This window comes from Panthera onca, chromosome E1 (assembly GCF_046562875.1).
Source record: "Panthera onca isolate mPanOnc1 chromosome E1, mPanOnc1 haplotype 2, whole genome shotgun sequence".
Classification (NCBI taxonomy): Eukaryota; Metazoa; Chordata; class Mammalia; order Carnivora; family Felidae; genus Panthera; species Panthera onca.
Window position 1 is genome coordinate 43360904 of NC_138352.1, and position 22597 is coordinate 43383500.

The window sequence follows — 22597 nt, forward strand, 5'->3', positions numbered from 1 at the left end:
TGCAATCCAGGCCTATCTCAAGAAACAAGAAAAATCCCAAATACAAAATCTACCAGCACACCTAAAGGAAATAGAAGCAGAACAGCAAAGACACCCCAAACCCAGCAGAAGAGAAATAATAAAGATCATAACAGAAATAAACAATATAGAATCTAAAAAAAACAGCAGACCAGGTCAATGAAACCAAGAGTTGATTTTCTGAAAAAATAAACAAAACTGATAAACCTCTAGGAGGCTTCTCAATAAGAAAAGGGAGAGGAACCAAATAGCTAAAATCATGAATGAAAATGGAATTATTACAACCAATCCCTCAGAAATACAAGCAATTATCAGGGAATACTATGAAAAATAATATGCCAACAAACTGGACAACCTGGAAGAAATGGACAAATTCCTAACCACACACACACTTCCAAAACTCAAACAGGAAGAAATAGAAAGCTTGAACAGACCCATAACCAGCAAGAAATTGAATCAGTTAACAAAAATCTCCCAACAAATAAGAGTCCGGGACCAGATGCCTTCCCTGGAGAATTCTACCAGACATTTAAAGCAGAGATAATACCTATCTTCTCAAGCTGTTCCAAAAAATAGAAAGGGAAGGAAAACTTCCAGACTCATTCTATGAAGCCAGCATTGTTTTGACTCCCAAACCAGACAGAGACCCAGCAAAAAAAGAGAACTACAGGCCAACATCCCTAATGAATATGGATGCAAAAATTCTCAACAAGATACCAGCATATCAAATTCAACACCATGTAAAAAGAATTATTCACCGATCAAGTGGGATTCATTCCTGGGCTGCAGGGCTGGTTCAACATTGGCAATTCAATCAATGTGATACATCACATTAATAAAAGAAATGGTAAGAACCATATGATCCTGTCAATCGATGCAGAAAAAGCATTTGACAAAATTCAGCATCCTTTCTTAATAAACACCCTCGAGAAAGTCAGGATAGAAGGAAAATACTTAAACATCATAAAAACCATTTATGAAGAGACCACAGCTAATATCATCCTCAATGGGGAAAAACTCAGAGTTTTCCCCGAGATCAGGAACACGACAGGGATGTCCACCCTCACTGCTGTTGTTTAACATAGTGTTGGAAGTGCTAGCATCAGCAATCAGACAACAAAAGGAAATCAAAGGCATCAAAAGTGGCAAAGATGAAGTAAAGCTTTCACTTTTTGCAGATGACATGATATTATACATGGAAAACCCGAGAGACTCCACCAAAAGTCTGCTAGAACTAATACATGAATTCAGCAAAGTCACAGTATACAAAGAAATGTACAGAAATCAGTTGCATTCTTATACATCAATAATGAAGCAACAGAAAGACAAATAAAGAAACTGATCCCATTCACAATTGCACCAAGAATCACAAAATACCTAGGAATAAACCTAACCAAAGATGTGAAAGATCTATATGCTGAAAACTATAGAAAGCTTATGAAGGAAACTGAAGAAGATACAAAGAAATGGAAACACATTCCACGCTCATGGATTGGAAGAATAAATATTGTCAAAATGTCAATACTACCCAAAGCAATCTACACATTCAATGCAATCCCAGTTAAAATTGCACCAGCATTCTTCTCGAAGCTAGAACAAGCAATCCTAAAATTTGTATGGAACCACAAAACACCCTGAATAGCCAAAGTAATACTGAAGAAGACCAAAGCGGGAGGCATCACAATCCCAGACTTTAGCCTCTACTACAAAGCTGTAATCATCAAGACAGCATGGTATTGGCACAAAAACAGACACATAGACCAATGGAATAGAGTAGAGACTCCAGAAATGGACCCACAAAAGTATGGACAACTAATCTTTGACAAAGCAGGAAAGAATTTCCAATGAAAAAAAAAGACAGTCTCTTTAACAAATGGTGCTGGGAAGACTGGACTTGAGCAACATGCAGAAGAATGAAACTAGACCACTTTTTTACACCATTCACAAAAATAAACTCAAAATGGATGAAGGACCTGAATGTGAGAAAGGAAACCATCAAAACCCTAGAGGAAAGGGTCACCCGGGTGGCTCAGTCGGTTGAGCATCCAACTTCGGCTCAGGCCATGATCTCACAGTTTGTGGGTTCAAGCCCCACATCAGGCTCTGTGCTGACAGCTTGCTCAGAGCCTACAGCCTGCTTCAGATTCTGTGTCTCCCTCTCCCTCTCTCTCTCTGCCTGCCCCCCCCCCCAGTCATGCTCTGTCTCCGTCTCTCAAAAATAAATAAATGTTAAAAAAAAAATTGAAAAAAAAAAAAAAACAAAAAAAAAACCCTAGAGGAGAAAGCGGGAAAAAACCTCTCTGACCTCAGCCGCAGCAATTTCTTACTTGACACATCTCCAAAGACAAGGGAATTAAAAGCAAAAATGAACTATTGGGACCTCATCAAGATAAAAAGCTTCTGCTGTTTGTAAAGGAAACAATCAACAAAACTAAAAGGCAACCGACGGAATGGGAAAAGATATTTGCAGATGACATATCAGACAAAGGGCTAGTATACAAAATCTATAAAGAACTCACCAAAGTCCACACCTGAAAAACAAATAATCCAGTGAAGAAATGGGCAGAAGACATGAATAGACACTTCTCTAAAGAAGACATCCAGATGGCCAACAGGCACATGAAAAGATGCTCAACGTCACTCCTCATCAGGGAAATACAAATCAAAACCATACTGAGATATCACCTCATGCCAGTCAGAGTGGCTAAAACAAACAAATCAGGAGACTATAGATGCTGGAGAGGATGTGGAGAAACGGGAACCCTCTTGCACTGTTGGTGGGAATGCAAACTGGTGCAGTCACTCTGGAAAAGTGTGGAGGTTCCTCAAAAAATTAAAAATAGATCTACCCTATGACCCAGCAATAGCACTGTTAGGAATTTACCCAAGAGATACAGGAGTGCTGATGTATAGGGGCGCTTGTACCCCAATGTTTATAGCAGCACTTTCAACAATAGCCAAATTGTGGAAAGAGCCTAAATGTCCATCAACTGATGAATGGATAAAGAAATTGTGGTTTATATACATAATGGAATACTACATGGCAATGAGAAAGAATGAAATATAGCCTTTTGTAGCAACATGGATGGAACTGGAGAGTGTTATACTAAGTGAAATAAGTTATACAGACAAAGACAGATACCATATGGTTTCACTCTTATGTGGATCCTGAGAAACTTAACAGAAGACCATGGGGGAGGGGAAGAAAAAAAAAAGTTAGAGAGGGAGGAAGCCAAGCCATAAGAGACTCTTGAAAACTGAGAATAAACTGAGGGTTGATGGGGGGAAGGGAAAAGTGGGTGATGGGCACTGAGGAGGGCACCTGTTGGGATGAGCACTGGGTGTTGTATGGAAACCAATTTGACAATAAATTTCATATTTAAAAAATAATAAAAAAAATAAAAAATCTTTTAATAAAAAAATAATCTATTCGATTATTTTGAGATAGAGAAAGAGAGAGAGTGTGCAAGTGGGAAGTGTTCAGAGAAATAGAGGGTAAAAGAATTCCAATCCCAGTGCAGAGCCTGATGCAGGCTTGAACTCAAGTACCGCAAGATCATGACTGGAGCCAAAGTCAGATGCTTAACCAACTGAGACACCCAGGTGCCCCTGTCCAAATTTTTTCTTTAAAACCAGCAGTTATTAGGGGTGCCTGGGTGGTTCAGTTGGTTGAGCGTCTGACTTCGGTTCAGGTCATGATCTCATGAGTTCGTGAGTTCGAGCCCTGCATTGGGCTCTGTACTGACAGCTCGGAGCCTGGAGCCTGCTTCAGATTCTGTGTCTCAGTTTCTCTCTCTCTGCCCCTCCCTGGCTTGTATGCGCGCTCTCTCTCTCTCTCTCTCTCTCTCTCTCTCAAAAATAAATAAACATTAAAAAAGAACAACAACCAGTAGTTATTAAATACCAATAACTGTTATTAACTCTTACTCTAAACCCAGCTGAGAATCTTACCAGATATATACTGTGCAGGGTTACTACTAAAGCGATTATCCACAAGAATAAGAGCTCCCCAATCATTTTTGTGTCGAATACACCTTTAAAAAAAATAGGGAGAAAAATCAAACAAATAACTTTGAAAACAAAAGCCAGACTTCTTGTGAGACAGAAGATTGAGAAAAATCAGTGATGTCAGTAGTATATTCCTCTAAGCCTTGTTATTATGAGCAAGATTATAGAAACAACTCAATACAATGTACCAAAGTAGGTATATTAAAAATCTCCTACTTTTGCCAACTCTTGATAACTTACATCAAAAAATGTTTATATGCATTCTATTTTGAAAGCCAAAAATTTATAGAAAATATTTACAAACCCTTACTTAGCTAAACAAATTATTTTTTTTTTTACCTTCAATGTCATTTTAGTTGTAGAATTTATGTAGATAAACTTTGTTCTAGTTTAATGAGTTTTTATCATGAATGAATGTTTAATTTGTAAAACAAACAAACAAACAAACAAACAAACAACAAACTTGGGAAGAATCAATTGATTTGATCATGTAGTTTTTCTCCTTTAAACTGTTAACATGGTAGATCACACAGGCAAAATTTCAAATACAGACCTAGACTTTCATTCCTAAGATAACCACATGTTGTTATGGTGTATATTCTTTTTATAGATTGTTGAATTTGGTTTGCTAAAATATTTTTTAATTTTAAAAATTATTTAAAAAATTTTGAAGTGTGTAATTCAGTGACTTTTAGTACATTTACAAAGTTGTGCAACCTACACCACTATCTATCACACAACATTTTTATCTCACCAAAAAGAAACCCAGTGTCAATCAGTCACTCTCTTTATCCAATTATTCCCCCTATTCCCTGGAAACCACTAACATACTTTCTATCTCTATAATTTGCCTATTTTGAAATTTTCATATAACCGGAATCATGCAACATACAACATGATTCTTTCAGTTAACATGATGTTTTTTCAAGGCTACTTGTTATCACATGTATCAGTACTTTATTCCTCTTTTTAGCTGAATAATATTCCATTGCATTTATCCATTCATAAGTAAATGTGCATCTGGGTTGTTTTCACCTTTTGACTATTATGAATAATGCTGCTATGAACATTTGGGTACAAGTTTTCATATGAATCCAACCAGAAGTGGAATTGCTGGGCTGTACAGTAATTCAATGTTAACTTTTTGAGGAACACTTTTGTCTGAAGCAGTTGCACAATTTTACATTCCTGCCAGCATTGTGTGAGATTTCCAATTTCTCCATATCCTCACCAACACTTGTTATTATCCATCTTCTTCATTAAAGGTACTCTAGGAAGTGTGAAGTGGCATTTCACTGTGGTTTTGATTTGCATTTCCCTAGTAACTAGTGATGTTGAACATATTTTCATGTGCATACTGGCTGCTTGTGTATCTCTTTTGGAGAAATGTCTACTAAAAGTATTGGTCCATTTTTAAATCGCATTATTTGTCTTTTCATTGTTGAATTATAAGAGTTCTTTATATATTCTGGATACTACAACCCTTAGACATATGATTTGCAAACATTTTCTCACATGTGTGAGTTCTATTTTTTAGCATTGTTCTTTGAAGAACAAACGTTTTAACAAAGTTAAACAAAAGTTTGACAAAGCCCAATTTATCTAATTTTTAAAGCTGTTTGTGCTGTTGATGTCATATTTAAGAAACCATTGACTACCAGGGTACTTGGATGACTCAGGCGGTTAAGTGTCCAACTTCGGCTCAGGTCATGATCTCGAGGTTCTTGAGTTTGAGCCCCACGCTGGGATCTGTGCTGACAGCTCAGAGCCTGGAGCCTGCTTCAGATTCCATGTCTCCTTCTCTCTCTGCCCCTCCCCCGCTCATACTCTTTCTCAAAAATAAAATAAACATTAAAAAAAAAAAAAAAAGAAAGAAAGAAACCATTTCCTAGGGGCAACTGGGTGGCTTAGTAGGTTCAGCGTCTGACTCTCGGTTTCGACTCAGGTCATGATCTCTCAGTTAGTGAGCCCTGTATTGGGCTCTGCTCTGATAGCACAGAGACTGCTTGGGATTCTCTCTCCCTCTCTCTTTGCCCTTCCCCTGCTCATGCTCTCTCCCTCTCAAAATAGACGTTAAAAAAAAAAAAAAAGCAAGAAACCATTGCCTAATCCAAGGAGTCTAAGAAGACTTACACCTTGTTAGTCTTTCACCCATCTTGAGTTACCTTTTGTATATGGTGTGGGGGTAGAGGACTAGTTTCATTCTTTTATATGGATATGCAGTTATCCCGGCACCATCTGTTAAAGACTATTCTTTCCCCCATTGGATTGTCTTAGCACTTTTTAGGAGGGGGTGGTGGCTTAAACAACAGGGATTTATTTCTCACAGTTCTTGAGGCTAGGAAGAACAGATAGAGGTGCAAACTGATTTAGTTCCCTGGTGAAGGCTCTCCTCTTGGCTTACAGATGTCAGCCATCTCACTGTGTCCTCACATGGGTGGGGGTGGAGAGAGGGAGAAGAAAAGGAGAGAAAGAATCAAGTCCTCTGATGTCTGTTTTTATAAGGGCGCTAATCCCATCATGAGGGCCCTGCCCACAGGACCTCATCTAAACCTAATTACATTCCATAGGCCTCATCTCCAAATAGCATTATGTAGGGGATAAGGGCTTCAACATATGAATTTGAAGGAGGCACAATTCAGTCCAAGGAGGTAAGAAAATCATATGATATATGAAAAGATGCTAAGTGCTAGGGAAGAAAAACAAAAAGGGAAAGAGAAGAGGGAATATTGGCAGAGGGTGCTAAATTTTAAATAGGGTGATTTTTGAGCACCTGAGAAAACATTACTTGAACAAAGATTCTTCACAGGTAAGGGAATGAGCTGTGTGTGTATCTGGAAGGGAAGTGTCTAGCAGAGAGAAATGCAAGGGCAAAGTCTCTGCAGCAAGAGCTTACCTGACATGGTCAGGAAACAGCAAGGAGCACAGTATACCTTCTATGATGTACCCTCTTCTCTCCCTTTAGGTGTAGGGTCTTTCTGGGGTATATAGGATGATTTGGTAGTTATCTAGCTGTGTTCATGGGACATGAGGAGCCTAGGGTCCTCCTACTCCACCACCACCTTCCTCTCTCTCTGGCTTGGCACTAATAAGCTCACTGTAAACACGGAGGTTAGTTTCTGGACTTTCAATTCTACCCCCTGTCCTACATGTCTATATTATGCCAGTACAACACAAGTCTCAATTATTGTAGCACTGCAATAAGTTTGAAATCGAGAATGGTCAGTTCTCCAATTTTGTTCTTCTTTTTCAAAATTTTTGTGACTATTCTGGATTTCTTTCAATTTCCATATAAATTTTAAATCAGCTTCTCAATTTCTGCAAGAAATCCAGCTGGGATTTTGGCTGGGATTGCACTGAATCTCTACAGATATTCTGGGGGGATGCTACGATCTTTACAATAAGTCTTCCAATCCATCATTACAGAATTCTTCCATTTATTTAGAAATTTCTTTCAACAATGTTTTGTAGCTTTCGGTGTACAGGTCTTGTACTTCTTTTGTTACAGTTACTCCTAAGTATCTTTTGACGTTATTGCAAATGAAAAATATTTATTTTTATTGAAGTACATAGTTGACACACAGTGTTACATGAGTTTCAGGTTTACAACATAGTGATCTGACAAGTCTACACATTATACTATGCTTACAACAAATGTAGCTACCATTTGTCACAACACTATTACAGTATGCATGTAGAGTTTATTAATTTCATTTTTGGATTATTCACTCCCATTGTATAACGTGATGGATTTTTGTATACTTTTGTAACTTACTGAACTTGTTTATTAGCTCTATTAGTTATATTTTATGGATATAAATTTCCATGTAGAATATCATGTCATTTGCAAATTTTAAAATAATTTTACTTCTTTTCCAATCCAAATTAATTTTTCTTCTTTTTTTCTTGCCTAATTGCCCTGTGTAGAACCTCTAATACAATACTAAATATAAGTGGTGAGAGTGGACATCCTTATCCTGTTATCAAACATAGGGGCAAAGTTTCAGTCTTTCTTTTTTTAATGAATGTAATTTATTGTCAAATTGGCTTACATACAACACCCAGTGCTCACCCCAACAAGTGCCCTCCTCAATGCCCATCACCCATTTTCCCTTCTCCCCCAAGCCCCCATCCACCCTGTTTGTTCTCTGTATTTAAGAGTCTCTTGTGGTTTGCCTCCCTCCCTTTCTGTTTGTAACTATTTTTTCTCCCTTCCTTTCCCCCATGGTCTTCTGTTAAATTTCTCAAGATCTACATATGAGTGAAAATGTGTATCTGTCAGTATTTTATCATTAAGATGTTAACTACAGGTTTGCCATAGACGCTCTTCTATTTCTGCTTTGAGGGTTTTATCATGAAAATGTGTTGGATATTGTCAAACGTTTTCCTCTTCTTGAGAAGATGTATTTTATTCTACTTAATCTATTACATTGATTGATTTTAGTTGGACCAACAAAATTGGCTGGATGTTGAATCAACCTTGCATTCCCAGGATAAATTCTGCTTGGTCATTGTGTATAATCCTTTTAGTAAGTTGCTGGATTCAGTTTTCTACTTTCTCTGTTGAGGATTTTTGCATCTATACCCATAAAAGATAATGCTGTGTTTTCTTGTGACGTCTTTGGTTTTGGTAACAGGCCAATACTGGCCTCATAGACTAAGTTGATATATGTTTGTCCTTCAATTTTTCATAAGAGTTTGTAAAATACTGGTGTTAATTCTTTAAATATTTGCTAGAATTCATCAGTGAAGCCATTTGGTCCTGGGCTTTTCTTTGTGGGAAGTTTTCTGATTACTTACTATCTCTTTACTTTTACAGACCTATTCATATCTATTGTATCAGTTGCAGTAGCTTATGTTTTCCTATGAATTTGCCCATCCTTAAGTTATAAAATTTGCTGTCATCCATTATTCAAGGTGTTCTTTTATAATGCTTTATGTTTTTGTAAGGTTGGTAGTTACATCCCCTCTTTCATTCCTAATTTTAGTAATTTAAGTTCTTTCTGTTATTTTCTCTTGGTCAGTCTAGTTAAAAGTTGTTAGTTTTCTTGGTCTTTTCAAAGAACCAACTTTTGTTATCCTTATTTTTTCTACTGTATTTTCTATTCTCAATCTCCTTTATGTCCATTCTAATATCTATTATCCTTTTTGATCTGCTGGCCTTGGGCTTTGCTTGCCCTTCTTTTTCTAATTCCTTAAGTTAGGAGGTTAGATCATTGATTTCAGATCTTTCTTTTTAAAAAATATAGGCACTTACAAGTATACATTTCTCTCTGAGCAATACTTTCATTTTATCCTCAAAATTTTGGTACTGTGCTTTCACTTTCATTCGTCACAAGGTACATCCTAGTTTCTCTTATTTCTTCTTGGATCCATTGGTTAAGAATGTATTAATTTCCACTTATTTATGAATTTCCTATTTCTCCTCCTGTTATTATTTCTAGTTTCATTCCACTGAAATCAGAAAAAGTACTTTCTATGATTTTAACCATTTAAAATTTACTGAAGACTTATTTTGTACCCTAACTTAGAGTCTATCCTGAAGAATATGCCACATGAACCTGAGGAGGGTGGAGTGTAATAGATATACGTTAGGTTTGTAATTCTTGGTTTTAAGTGTTCAAGACTCACATTAAAAAAAAATGTTTAAGGTGCCTGGGTGGCTCAGTCATTAAGCATCTGACTTTGGTTCAGGTCATGATCTCATGGTTTGTCAGTTCAAGTCCCACATAGGGTGAACTTGAGCCCCACTTTGGGTGAGCAAGATACCTGCTCTGGATGAGCTCGAGCCCTGCTTCGAGTGGGTCCCGCTTCTCGCTCTCTCTGCCTCTCCCCTCTACCCCTCTGCCCTTCCTGGGATTCTCTCTCTCAAAAGCAAAAACAAAAAAAAGTTGGGGTGCCTGGTTAGCTCAGTCGGTTAGGCATCCAACTTTGGCTCAAGTCATGATCTCGTAGTTGGTGAGTTTGAGCCTTGCGTTGGACTCTGTGCTGACAGCTCAAAGCCTGGAGCCCACTTCCAATTCTGTGTCTGTCTCTCTGCACCCCGCCCCCCCACCCCCCACTCACGCTCTCTCTCAAAAATAAAAACATTAAAAAAATTAAAAACAAAAAAATGTATTTATTTTGAGAGAGAGTGCAAGCTGGGGAGGGGCAGAGAGAGAGAGAGATTCCCCAACAGGTTCCATGCTGTCAGAGCAGAGCCCAACATAGGGCTCAATCTCACAAACTGTGAGATTATGACCTGAGCTGAAATCAAGAGCTAGACATTTAATCAACTAAGCCACCCATGTGCCCCAAACTCACATTCTTCATTGATTTTCTAATTGTTCTATTATTGAAAGTGGGGTAATGAAGTATCCAACTATTTAACTGTTGAATTGTCTATTTCTGACAGTTTTTGCTACTGAAGATTTAGGGCCTTTTTGTTAGCTGCATATATGTGTTTAATAGTTGCATATTATTCTTGGAGTGAAAAATTTATTATTATAGACTATTTACTGTCTCTAGTAACAGTTTTTATCTTAAAGTCTAGTTTGTCTGATACTGAGTATGAGCAAACCAGCTCTCTTTTGTTTACTGTTTGCATGATATGTCTTTTCCCATCCACTTACCTTAATCCATGTGTGTGTGTGTGTGTGTGTGTGTGTGTGTGTGTGTGTGTGTGTGTTTTAACTAGAGTGTTTCTCTTACAGGCAGCATATAGATGGGTCATTAAAAAAATTCCATTTTGCCAATCTTTGCTTTTTGACTGTTGTGTTTAATGCATTTACATTTAATGTAACTACAGATTAAGGCAGGATTTACTTAGTTATTTCATAAATACTTTTTTTACTATTTGTTTTCTATAGGTCTAATTTTTTTTGTTCCACTGTTTTCCTATTGCCTTCTTCTGCATGCAATAGATATTTTTAGGTATCATGTTAATTATCTTGTCATTTCTTATTATTTTGAATTATTTTATTTGTGGTTGCTTTGAGGACAATTAACACCTTAACTTATAACAATTTAGTTTGGATTAATACCAATTTCAATAGTATACAAAAATGTTACTCCTATATAATGCTGTTCCTTCCCTCTTCATCTGTGTTATTACTGTAATATAAATTGCATCTTTATACATTGTATGCCTGTACAGAAAGGTAACAGGAGGCCAAAATGCTTATCCTAGGAAGGCCTGCATACAAGGTAGGTTTTGGTTGTTTTAAGAACTTAGGTTTCAGTAGGGTTCCAATCATTGATGGATAAGAAGGGCTCCCTGTGTCTAAAATGTTCATGCTAACAGTGATTGATGCTGACCACCCACTTTGCTTTTAAGAGGCTAAACTTTGGAGAAATGCTAGGCAGAGGCTGCCTATCTGACCAGCCCCAAATAAAAACACTGGGTGCCAAGTCTTTTGAGTTCTCCTAATTGGCAGTATCTCACACGTCACCAAAATCACTGCTGGGGAATTAAGTGTGTCCTGTATTACTCCACTGAGAAAGGGGCCTTGGAAGCTTTGGCCTGGTTTTCCCTTGACTTTGTCCATGTGCCTATTCTCTTTGCTGATTTTGCTTTGTATTCTTTCAATGTAATAGATCTTACATATGCATGCAACTATATGATGAGTATATCCCTGCTCCTAGTGAATTACTCAAACAGTGGTGGTTTAGGGGGCCCCAAGACAATGCCTATTACCACATATTTAAAATGATTGCTTTAATGCAGTTGTTTAAAAAAAACAAATAGGATTTAAAAAGCTATAAAAATACATTTATATATATCGTTTATTTTGAGAGATGGTAAAGGAGCGGCAGAGAGAGAGAAAGAGAGAGAGAATCCCAAGCAGGCTTGATTCAGGGCTCAAACTCACGAACTATGAGATCATAACCTGAGCCGAAGTTGAACGTTTAACTGACTGAGCCACCCAGGTGCCCCATTTATATTGTTTTTTTTTTAATATTTATCTATGAAATTACCTTTACAGATGTTCTTTATTTCTTTATATGGATGAATTACTGCCTAGTGTTTCACCATTTCAACCTGAAAAGGACTCCCTGTAGCATTTCTGGTAGTACAAGTTTTCTGGAGATTCATTCTCAGTTTTTGTTTATTTGGGAATATCTTCCTTTCTCCTTCATTTTTGAAGGATAGTTTTGTTAGATATAGACTTGGTTGACAGTCTTTTTCTTTAAATATGTCAGTCCACTGCCTTCTGCTTGCCATAGTTTCCAATAAGAATTCTAAGGTTAGTGAGTATTGAGGATGTGAGGAATATGTGAGAAATTATATTATTATATTATATTATTATATTATAATTGTATTTAATTATATATAATATATAACATATATAATATATATAATTGTAAATATATTATATTATATGTGAGGAATTGTTTCTCTCCTGTTTTCTAGATTCTTTGTCTTCAGCAGTTTGACAATAACATATCAACGTAAGGATCTCTTTAATTTTTAACTACTTCAAACTTGCTGGTTCTTAGATTTGATGTTCTCCATCAAATTTGGAAAGTTTCCAGCCCTTTTTTCTTCAGCTAATCTTTCTGTTCCTTTCTCTCTTCTATCCTTCTAAAAGACTCCCAGTTGGGGCGTCTGGGTGGCTCAGTCGGTTAGGCGTCCGACTTCGGCTCAGGTCACGATCTCACAGTCCGTGAGTTCGAGCCCCGTGTCGGGCTCTGGGCTGATGGCTCGGAGCCTGGAGCCTGCTTCCGATTCTGTGTCTCCCTCTCTCTCTGCCCCTCCCCCGTTCATGCTCTGTCTCTCTCTGTCTCAAAAATAAATAAACGTTAAAAAAAATTTTTTTAAAAAAATAAAATAAAAAAATAAAAGACTCCCAGTATGTGTACACTGGTATATTTGATGGGGTCCTACAGGACCCTGTGACAATGATCATTATTCTTCATTCCTTTGTTTTCAATTACTCAGACTGGATAATCTCAACTGACTTACCTTTAAGTAAACTGATTCTTTCTTCTTTCTGGTCAAAACTGCTGTTGAGTCCCTCTAATGAATTTTTCATTTGTTATTGAATTTTTCAAATCCAGGATCTCCATTACTTTTTTTTAAGTTTTATTTTTTTATTTTCAGAGAGAGAGAATCCCAACCAGGCTCCACACTGTTATTGCAGACCCTGACACAGGGCTTGATCACATGAACTGTGAGATCGTGACCTGATTCAAAACCAAGAGTTGGACGCTTAACCAATTGAGCCATCCACATGCCTTTCCATTAAGTTCTTTTCACAAATTCTATCTTAGGGGAGGCTGGGTGGCTCAGTCATTTAAGCGTCTGACTTCAGCTCAGGTCATGAACTCACAGTTAGTGAGTTTGAGCCCTGTGTTGGGCTCTGTGCTGACAGCTCAGAGCCTGGAGCCTGCTTTGGATTCTGCCTCTGTCTCTGCCCCTCCCCTACTCACGCTTTCTCTCTCTCTCTCTCCTTTAAAAATAAATAAACATCAAAAATTCTGGGGCATCTGGGTGGCTCAGTTGGTTACGTGTCCAACATCGGCTCAGGTCATGATCTCACAGCTCGTGGGTTCGAGCCCCGCATCAGGCTCTGTGCTGACGGTGCAGAGCCTGGAGCCTGCTTCGGATTCTGTGTCTCCCTCTCTGTCCCTCCCCCAACTCGTGCTCTGTCTCTTTCTCTCTCTCTCAAAAATAAACATTAAAAAACATTAAAAAAATTATATCTTATTATTGATTCTACCTTCTTTTTAAAAATTCTATTTGGTGAGGGGCAGCTGGGTGACTCAGTTAAGCGTCCGACTCTTGGTTTCAGCTCAGGTCATGATCTCGCAGTTTCATGAGTTCAAGCCCTGTGCTGGGCTCTGTGCTGACAGTGTGGAGCCTGCTTGGGATTCTCTCTCTCTCTCTCTCTCTCTCTCTCTCTCTCTGCCCCTCCCCACTTACACTGTCTCTATCTCTCTCAAAATAAATAAACTGAAAAAAAATAAAAATCTATTTGGGGAAACATCATTTTCATAGTTTCCTATAGTTCTTTAGACAGAATCTCCTTAGTTTTTTGACTATATTTAAAATAGCTTTACATACTAACTACCTCAGGGACACATTCTATTGATTGTTTTTTTCCCATGTGTATGGGGCAGACATTCTTACTTTGCATGTCATAATTTTTGTTGAAAAAAGTACATTTTAAATAATACAATGTGGCAATTGTAGACTTCTGATTCTTCCCTCTGCTCAAGGATTTTTGTTATTGTGACTTTTAAAAAAATGTTTCTTTAAAGTCTGTATTCTATCATGTGTGACCATTGCAAGATCTACTCAGTGATCAGTTAATGAGTAGACAAAATTTTCCTTAAAGATCCATAACCAATATATGTCTTATTTGCCAAGAGGCTTTGTATGTCTTTTGACATGCTTTCGATCCTCAGCCAGGCAGGTGACAACTCTACCTTAGTCTTCACTTCCTGTTTCAACACAGCCAGAGGTGAGAGCACAGGGCCTTCTCAGTCTTTCTTGAGCATGTGTACATCCCTGGTTATATGCACCATTGTACAAACAGGCATGGCCCACTAGAGTCCGAGAAATACATGAGAACTTTTGAAGCGCTCTATGGAGACCTCAGTTCCTAGCTTTTCCCATTAAACTGTTTAGTTAGCTTATTATTTGCCGGAAAATTTAGTCACTGTCTCAGGATGCTGTGAAATTAAACAACTAATTGCCTGGGTGAACTCCTAGTCAGGTCAAATAAAGATAGCCTTGTGAATGGGGTCTTCCAAGAAATGGGGTCTCATGGAAGAGAGGTTCCATAATGACAATTCTCCAGGAATAAGATCCAGCTGCCACTGTGGCTAGCAGATTGCTTGCTTTCACCATGATTTACAACTATTATGAACTAGGAGAAAGGGAAATGGGAACTGGGCAAGTGAAAATGCCATAACACTCACAGTTCTTAATGAGATTCGGCCATTTTCATGAATGTTTCCTGGAATGCTGTAAACTGGTTAATTTACAGTTTTGAAAAAGTTGATTCTAACTATTTTGCTTATTTTCTCATTCCTTTGTTAAAGATTTTCAGAGTTCTTTTGTCATTTTTGTGCATCTAACCAAATTTGTAAATATTTTGTTACAAATATTTTCATCTAAGTTCATGACAGATATTAGTCTGTAGTTTTTCTCTTTCTTGTTTTTATATTGTCTTCATCTAGTTTTGGTAGAATAGTGCTGGCCTCATGAATTGGGAAGGGGTCTATTTTCTAGAAGAAATCATATGGAATTGGTGTTATTTCTTCTTTAAATGTTTGGTAATATTTATTAATGAACCTATCAAAGTGATTTTTTTCAAACTACAAATTAAATTTCTTTACTAGGCAGAGGATTATTCAGGTTATCTATTTCATCTTGAGTGAGTTTGGTATTTTGTGGGTTTGGGGGAGTTAGTCTATTTCATATAAGTTGTTGAATGTATGCATATATTTTTTCCTCATATTATCATTTTAACATCTGTAGAGTATATAGTAATATGACCTCTTTTATTCCAAATACTGACCATTTGTGGCTTCTTTTTTTGTCAGTTTACCTAGAGGTTTATCAATTCTACTGATCTTTTTAAAATCAATTTTTTAATTTTTAGCTTCACTGATTTCCTTTATTGTTTTTTGTTTTCAAATTCATTGATTTATACTTTTATCTTTATTATTTCCTTTCTTCTGTTTGCTTTACATTTATTTTGCTCTTCTTTTCCTAGCTTAAGATAGAAGCTGAGATTATTGATTTGAGGACTTTTTTCTTTTTCAAAATAAGCATTTAATGATATAAATTTCCCACTGAGCACTGCTAAAGATGCAGCCCACATATTTGGATGTATTTTCACTTTTGATTAGCTCAAAATATTTTCTAATTTTCCTAAGACTTTCTCTTTTACCTTTCACCTATGCATTATTTAGAAGTATGTTTTTAATTAACAAGTATTCAGACATTTTTTTTTTCTGTTATGTGTTACTGATATCTAATTTAATTGTTTAATTTCATTTTGGTCAGAGAATACTATGATTTCAATTCTTTTTAAAAATGTAAACTTTGGGGCACCTTGGTGGCTGAGTAGGTTGAGCGTCCAACTCTTAATTTCAATTCAGGTCATGATCCCAGGGTCAAGCCCTGCATGGGGCTCCATGCTCAGTGTGAAGCCTGCTTAAGGTTCGTTCTCTCTCTCTCTCTCTCTCCCCAAATCGTTCTAAGATTAAAAAAAAAGTAAAGTTACTCATCCAGGATATCGTTTATACTGGTAAATGTTCCCTGTGCACTTGACAAAATATTTATTCTAATATTGTTGCACGTAGTGTTCTATAATATCTATTCAATCCAGTTGGTTAATAACATTGTTCGAGTCTTCTATATCTTTATTGGTTTTCTGTCTACTTTTAGTATCTATAACTGAGAGAGGATATAAAATCTCTAGCTATACTAGTGTATTTGTCTATTTCTCTATTCAGATCTGCCAGTAGTTCAAATATATTTTGAAGTTTGATTTTTAGGTGCATACACATTAAGGATTGTTGTATTTTATTGGCATATTAGCCTTTTCATCATCATAAGATTTTCCTTTTTAATACTCCAATAATACTCTTTGCCCTGAATTCTACTTTGTCTGATATTAATATAGTTATTCCAAAACGTTCACTTGTATTTTGAATTCTATTCTTCTTCCCAAATCTGCCTATTTACTTTTCACAGCACTCAAATAGCTGTTCCATGCATTCTGTCTAGGTTTTTAAGACAGTATGTCTCATGTGTGCTCCATCTTATCTAGAGTTGAAACCTCCAGACTACTTTTTAAAAGTTAATTTTAAGTTTGCACAGGCACCTGGGTGGCTCAGTTGGTTAAGCATCAACTTTTGGTTTCGGCTCAAGTCATGATCTCACTGTTCGTGAGATCAAGCCCTATGTCAGGGTCTGTGCTGTCAGCACAGAGTTTGGGATTCTCTCTCTCCCTCTCACTCTCTGCCCCTCCCCCACTTCTCTCTCTCTGATTCTTTTAGTAAATAAACTCTAAAAAATAAGTAAAAGTTAATTTTAACTTTGTAAATTTTAACTTTTAACCAAATACACAAGTATAGTTTAAAAGTCAAATAATAGTATAATAGTTAGAATTAAAAAAAAAAAAAAAACACCCAAACAATTCTTTTTTAATCTACTCACATCCTGTCTCCAGTTCCCAATCCTCAGGGGAAAAAAAAATCCTTTAAATATGTTAGTTCTTCCACTCATTTACCTCCATGTTTCTAAATAACATTTAGAACTACTACTACTTCTTGGTTTTTAACTTTATGTAATAACTTTTCTTATACAAGATGTTCATTATCTTATATCACTGATACTTCATCATCTCTTCATTTTCCTGACAGTTATACCACAATTCTTGTGTCATCAATATTCAGTAGATTACCATTTACAGGTGAGTTATATTGTACACTACGATTATATTTTCTTTCTTGTACAAGATTTTTTGGTCTGCCTTAGAGTTAATAACTGTCTCTCTCTCTCTTTTTTTTTTTTTTTTTTTGCTTAATTTTCTATGTATTCTATCATTAATTCCCAAACTTTGCCAAACTGTAAAAATTCTTCTCAATATAATTAAAATCTCCACCCTTAGAAACAAATCTAGACTGGCTACTATGGGACTGGTGCACAGCTGTCACCCCAGAGCATCCTTTCCTAATTTGAGAATTTCCTTTTCTTCTATTCTAGGTTGGAACTCCAGTTTCCTAAAACCTTGATATTCCTCTGTCTGAATTTTCTCTTATTTGATGAAGCATATCTTCCTGTAGCATCCTGAGAAAGTGTGCATTTGAAGCTAATGTTTTAAATCTTTCCATGTTGAAGACTTTATTCTATCTTGGAGCTTATTGATTGTTTGGGTTGTATAGAACTTCAATTGCAAGTCAAAATTTCCTTCAAAAATTTGAAGATAATTTAAAACTGTCTTCTAGCTTCTAATGTTGCTTTTTAAGAAGTCTCTTTCCATTGTGATTCCACGTCTTTTATAGGAGACCTCTTTGTTCCCTCAGGAAAGTTTTAGGACGTTTTCTTTATCTCAGGTACTTTGAAACTGCATGAGGTGCTCTGTAGCTTTTCTCTTACTGGTACTTGAGTGGACCTTTTTAACCAAGAAATTATGTCCTTCAATTCTGAGTGTTTTTCTTGGATTATTTCTTTGATAGGTTTATTTCCTCTGTATTTTCTCTCGTCTCTTCATATAGGTTTCCTTTTTATCAGAAGTTGTCTCTTGAATACTGATGTTTAAATTGTTTGGTTTTTCTTTTCCATTTTCTACCTTTTTGTCATTTTGACCCAGGAAATTTTAATTTTATCTTTTAAGCCCAATTCTGCATTTAAAATTTGCTCCTATCATGTTAATGCCTAGAAATTTTTCTTACAATAAATCTGTTCTTGTTTCATGGAGGAAATATCTTACCTCTCTATGTATATTATTGTTACATTTGTTTTGTATTTTCTTCTAGGCAGGGGTTGGCCCACAAAGAAAATCTGGTCCATACCTTGTTTTTGTACAGCTTGCAAGGTTGGAATGGTATTCACATTTTTTAAGGATTAAAGAAAAAATAAAAAAGAATATGCATGTTGACTGTACATGGCCCCCAAAACCTAAAATATACATTGTCTGCTCCTTAACAGAAAAAATTTGCCAACCTATGTTCTATTGTGCTGTTTATGTTTTCTACAAGTTCTTCCACCTTGTTTTTCTTTTGTTGGTATAGTTCTGCTGTTGTTTTTTTTTGTATTTTTCATGATGCAGACTTTCTTTGAGTATCAAATGCTGACTGGTAGCTCTGCCTACATGGCTGTGGCTTATAAACTGGGAAGCTTTGCCAGAGTAAGGTACTCTGGTAGGAACAGGACCACTTTGATACTATTTTACTCACAAGGTAGTTAGTATCCCTAGAACTGTACTTTCCTGCCTTAGAGATGTAAGATTGATTATAAGCCTATTCAGAGCTGAGAAGAAAAGGGGGGTGGAGTTCTCACATTCAATAAACAGACTTTCTTAACCCCCATCTTTTATGCATCCTTAGCTACAGCTGGAGTTGAAGAATATATAAACTCTCTAGTATAATCTCTCCAGAGAGTAAATCTCAGTGGAGGAGGGAGCTGTCTACTTATAGGAACTTGCAACCAATTCTTTTGTGATTAACCCTACTTCAAATGATACTTCAGTGTCCCCACATCCTGAGTTTTTCCATGCCTGAATCTGAAGGATCTTGTTGGCTTTGCAACAGCCTTCTTTTGCCTGCTAAATCACTCAATCATTCATTTGTTCTCCAATGTTCAAAATTTGTTGACATCTCATCTGTTATTGTCCCCTCTTCCACTCTTTTTTTAACTCTGTCGTTGGACATTTTTATTCCTTTACTATCATGGAATTTTGAGAGGGGTGAAGATTAATATAAATATTTGATTTTTCCAGAAAATCTAAAAAATCTAAATTCTATATAACATTCTTTTTTTATATTAAAGTAATCCATAGGTTCTCAGGCATCACACCACAAAATTAGGCAGGAAAGGAAGATGGATACTGCCAATATTATAGAACAGTGATGAAAATCAGTGGAAAGTCAGAGTGCCACTCTATTTTTGATTCCACTTTGGTTTATTTTAAAGTGTCCTATGGTCCTAAAGGCATTTAAGTTAAAAAAAAAAAAAAACAGTTCAGAGAAAAAGAATTTCACATTTTCTTTTTTCCATTGTTTTCATACTGCCTTGTTCAAATGAATTATGCCCACTTCAGACAAAGATTATACTTTCAGCAAAGCAGACCTTTTAGGAAACTCATAGTTCAGTTGTAACCTGGTCACAAAACCATCTGGTGCATTCCCGAAGGCTGTTATTACATTTCACAGACTTATATTACTTCAAATACTCTAACAGTCCCATGTGGGCTTAAAAAGAGGATTTAAAAAAAAAAAACCTTAATTTGTTTCTGCTTACTTTAGACCTTCTAGACTTATCCCTTATAAGAGGAATCCTGATTATAAGTACCTTTTATGTCAATCAATACACATTATGAGTTTTATCAAGTGATACAAAACACTCACTTGATTTTTAAATAGATATGTTTCTTTGTAGTAAGTTGCTACTTGTTGATACTGTTTCTCTCAAAATCAATACAATGACAGTTGGACTATCAATTTTTTAATTAATAAAATACTAAAACTATAGCATTATATGTAAATATTACAAATGTATTTTTAATGAAAATTCTAGGAAAAGTATGTTTTGAACCTTTAGAAGCTCTCTGGACAACATGGTATAGTGGCAAAAGTATCAAACCCACCATTTTCCATGAATTCAACAAGTATTTATTGAGCATCCATACCCTAAGCTGAGACACAGTTGGTTGCTAATAATGTACAAATGTATAACACATGTTTAAGGAAGTAGGCAGATATATAAATAGGCTATTACAACACAGTAAGATATATGCTATAATAGTAATAAACTACTATGGGTTTCCTAAGGAGTAAATCCTCAGAAAAGTAAAAAGAAATTTTCATAAAGAACATAACCTTCAACTGGTTTTGATTGGTAAATATGCCAAATGAATTGTATAACTTGTATGCCAAGGCAGAGAGTAATGATGGGATATGGTATGTTTATTAGTAAAAGATTTTATGTTTAACAGTGAAAACTTCAGCACATAAAGGTAAGGTCTAAGGATGAAAAAGCAGGTCTTGAGGTTTTAAAAGTAGGTGGGGGCCAAGATGTGAAGGCTCATTTAGTAGTATGTAAGGTTAGATAAGTAATTTCATCTCTTACAACCTGTATAATATATGTAGAAAAGGTTTATAAATGACAAAGTAAATATATTTTTGCTTCAAACGATTTCTTAAAATTCAAGACACTGCCTACATTAAAGAGGAAAAATAATCAACTGAGGTAAGAATATTTATTTTCCTAAAATTAAGTATAGTGACTAAAATTCAGGAATATTAAATAATATTCAAGCTCCCATAGAAACTATTTGCTGAATATTAAAATACAAATAAAAGATGACAAAACAGGCTGATCACCAGGGAGAGACCAAGTAAGCAGATGAAATGCTTCAAGAACAATTTATAATGCAACTTGATGCCAAGTACCAATGGGATTTCTAGGCAGAGAAGGGCAGCAGCTTAACCATATCAGATTAATCACAGAACTGAATCATTCAGTTTGAAGGGAAACACCTGCAGAATATCGGAAGAGGGGCACCTGGGTGGCTCAGTCGGTTAAGTGTCCAGTTTCGGCTCAGGTCCTAATCTCACAGTTTGTGAATTCAAGCCCTGCATGGGGCTCTGTGCTGACAGCTCAGAGCCTGGGGCCTGCTTTGGATTTGTGTCTCCCTCTCTCTCTGCCCCTCCCCCACTCACGCTTGGTCTCTCAAAAATGAATGTTTTTTAAAAAAAAAAAAAAATTAGGAGTGCCTGGGTGGCTCAGTCGGTTAAGTGTCTGACTTCAGCTCAGGTCATGATCTCATGGTTTGTGAGTTCAAGCCCCACGTCAGGCTCTGTGCTGACAGCTCAGAGCCTGGAGCCTGCTTCAGATTCTGTCTCCATCTCTCTCAGTCCCTTCCCCACTCACCCCTGTCTGTGTCTCCCTCTCTCTCAAAAAATAAACATTAAACAAATTTTTTTTTTAATTAAAAAAAATAATGGGGTCTTCCCTTTTGAGGCCATGGCTGGAGCTACAGTGGTCCACATGAAGTTCAATCTGTTTGTGACCTCTGACCGTAGCAAGAACCATAAAAGGCATTTCAATGCACCTTCCCACATTCACAGGAAGAGTATGTCTTCCCCTCTTTCCAAGGAGCTGCAACAGAAGTACAACATTCAATCCATGCCCATCCCAAAGGATGACGAAGTACAAGTTGTGGAGGACACTACAAAGGTCAGCAAATTGGCAAAGTAGTCCAGGTTTACAGGAAGAAATATGTTATCTACATTGAACAAGTACAGCGAGGAAGGCAAATGGCACAACTGTCTATGTGGGCATCCACCCCAGCAAGGTGGTTATCACTGGACTAAAACTGGACAAAGACCACAAAAAGATCCTTGAACGCAAATCCAAATCTCGCCTAGTAGGAAAGGAAAAGGGCAAATATAAGGAAGAAACAATTGAGAAGATGCAGGAATAAAGTAATCTTACATACAATATTAAATAAAAAATGTTAAAATGGGAAAAAAAATAATGGGGAAAAAAGTGGGTGATGTGTTCTTGGGACTTAAATCCAGTTATTGTAGTCTTATGTCATTAGCTATCTGTAAATTTGAACCCAAATGCAATCTAATCTGCTTATGTGTAAATGGACTAGAACAAGATACTTGAGAAAAATTTTAATTCTGGATTTGGCTAGGTCAGATAATGGTTAGCGGTGGGTCTTCTGCCTGAAGTGAATAGATGTCAAATGGTCATGTTTTCATGATTTTATTCTTTTTTTAAATATTTATTTTTATTTGTATTTATTTTTAGAGAGAGAGCAAGCCGGGGAGAGGCAGAGAGAGAGCAAGAAAGAGAATCCCAAGCAGGGTCTGCATTGTCGGCACAGAGCCTGATGTGAGG

General features: G+C 36.5%; 1 protein-coding gene and 1 pseudogene across 1 annotated transcript in view; one reads left to right on the forward strand and one right to left on the reverse strand.

The window, feature by feature from the left end:
• The window catches only part of BRIP1 (BRCA1 interacting DNA helicase 1), a 210880-nt gene that overhangs the window by 14435 nt on the left and 173848 nt on the right, over window positions 1–22597 (reverse strand). Inside the window, 1 exon segment of the mRNA XM_081791236.1 lies at window positions 3970–4052. Within this exon segment, the coding sequence (XP_081647362.1) occupies window positions 3970–4052 (83 nt within the window).
• Window positions 21250–22255, forward strand: LOC132687936 (large ribosomal subunit protein uL24 pseudogene; annotated as a pseudogene).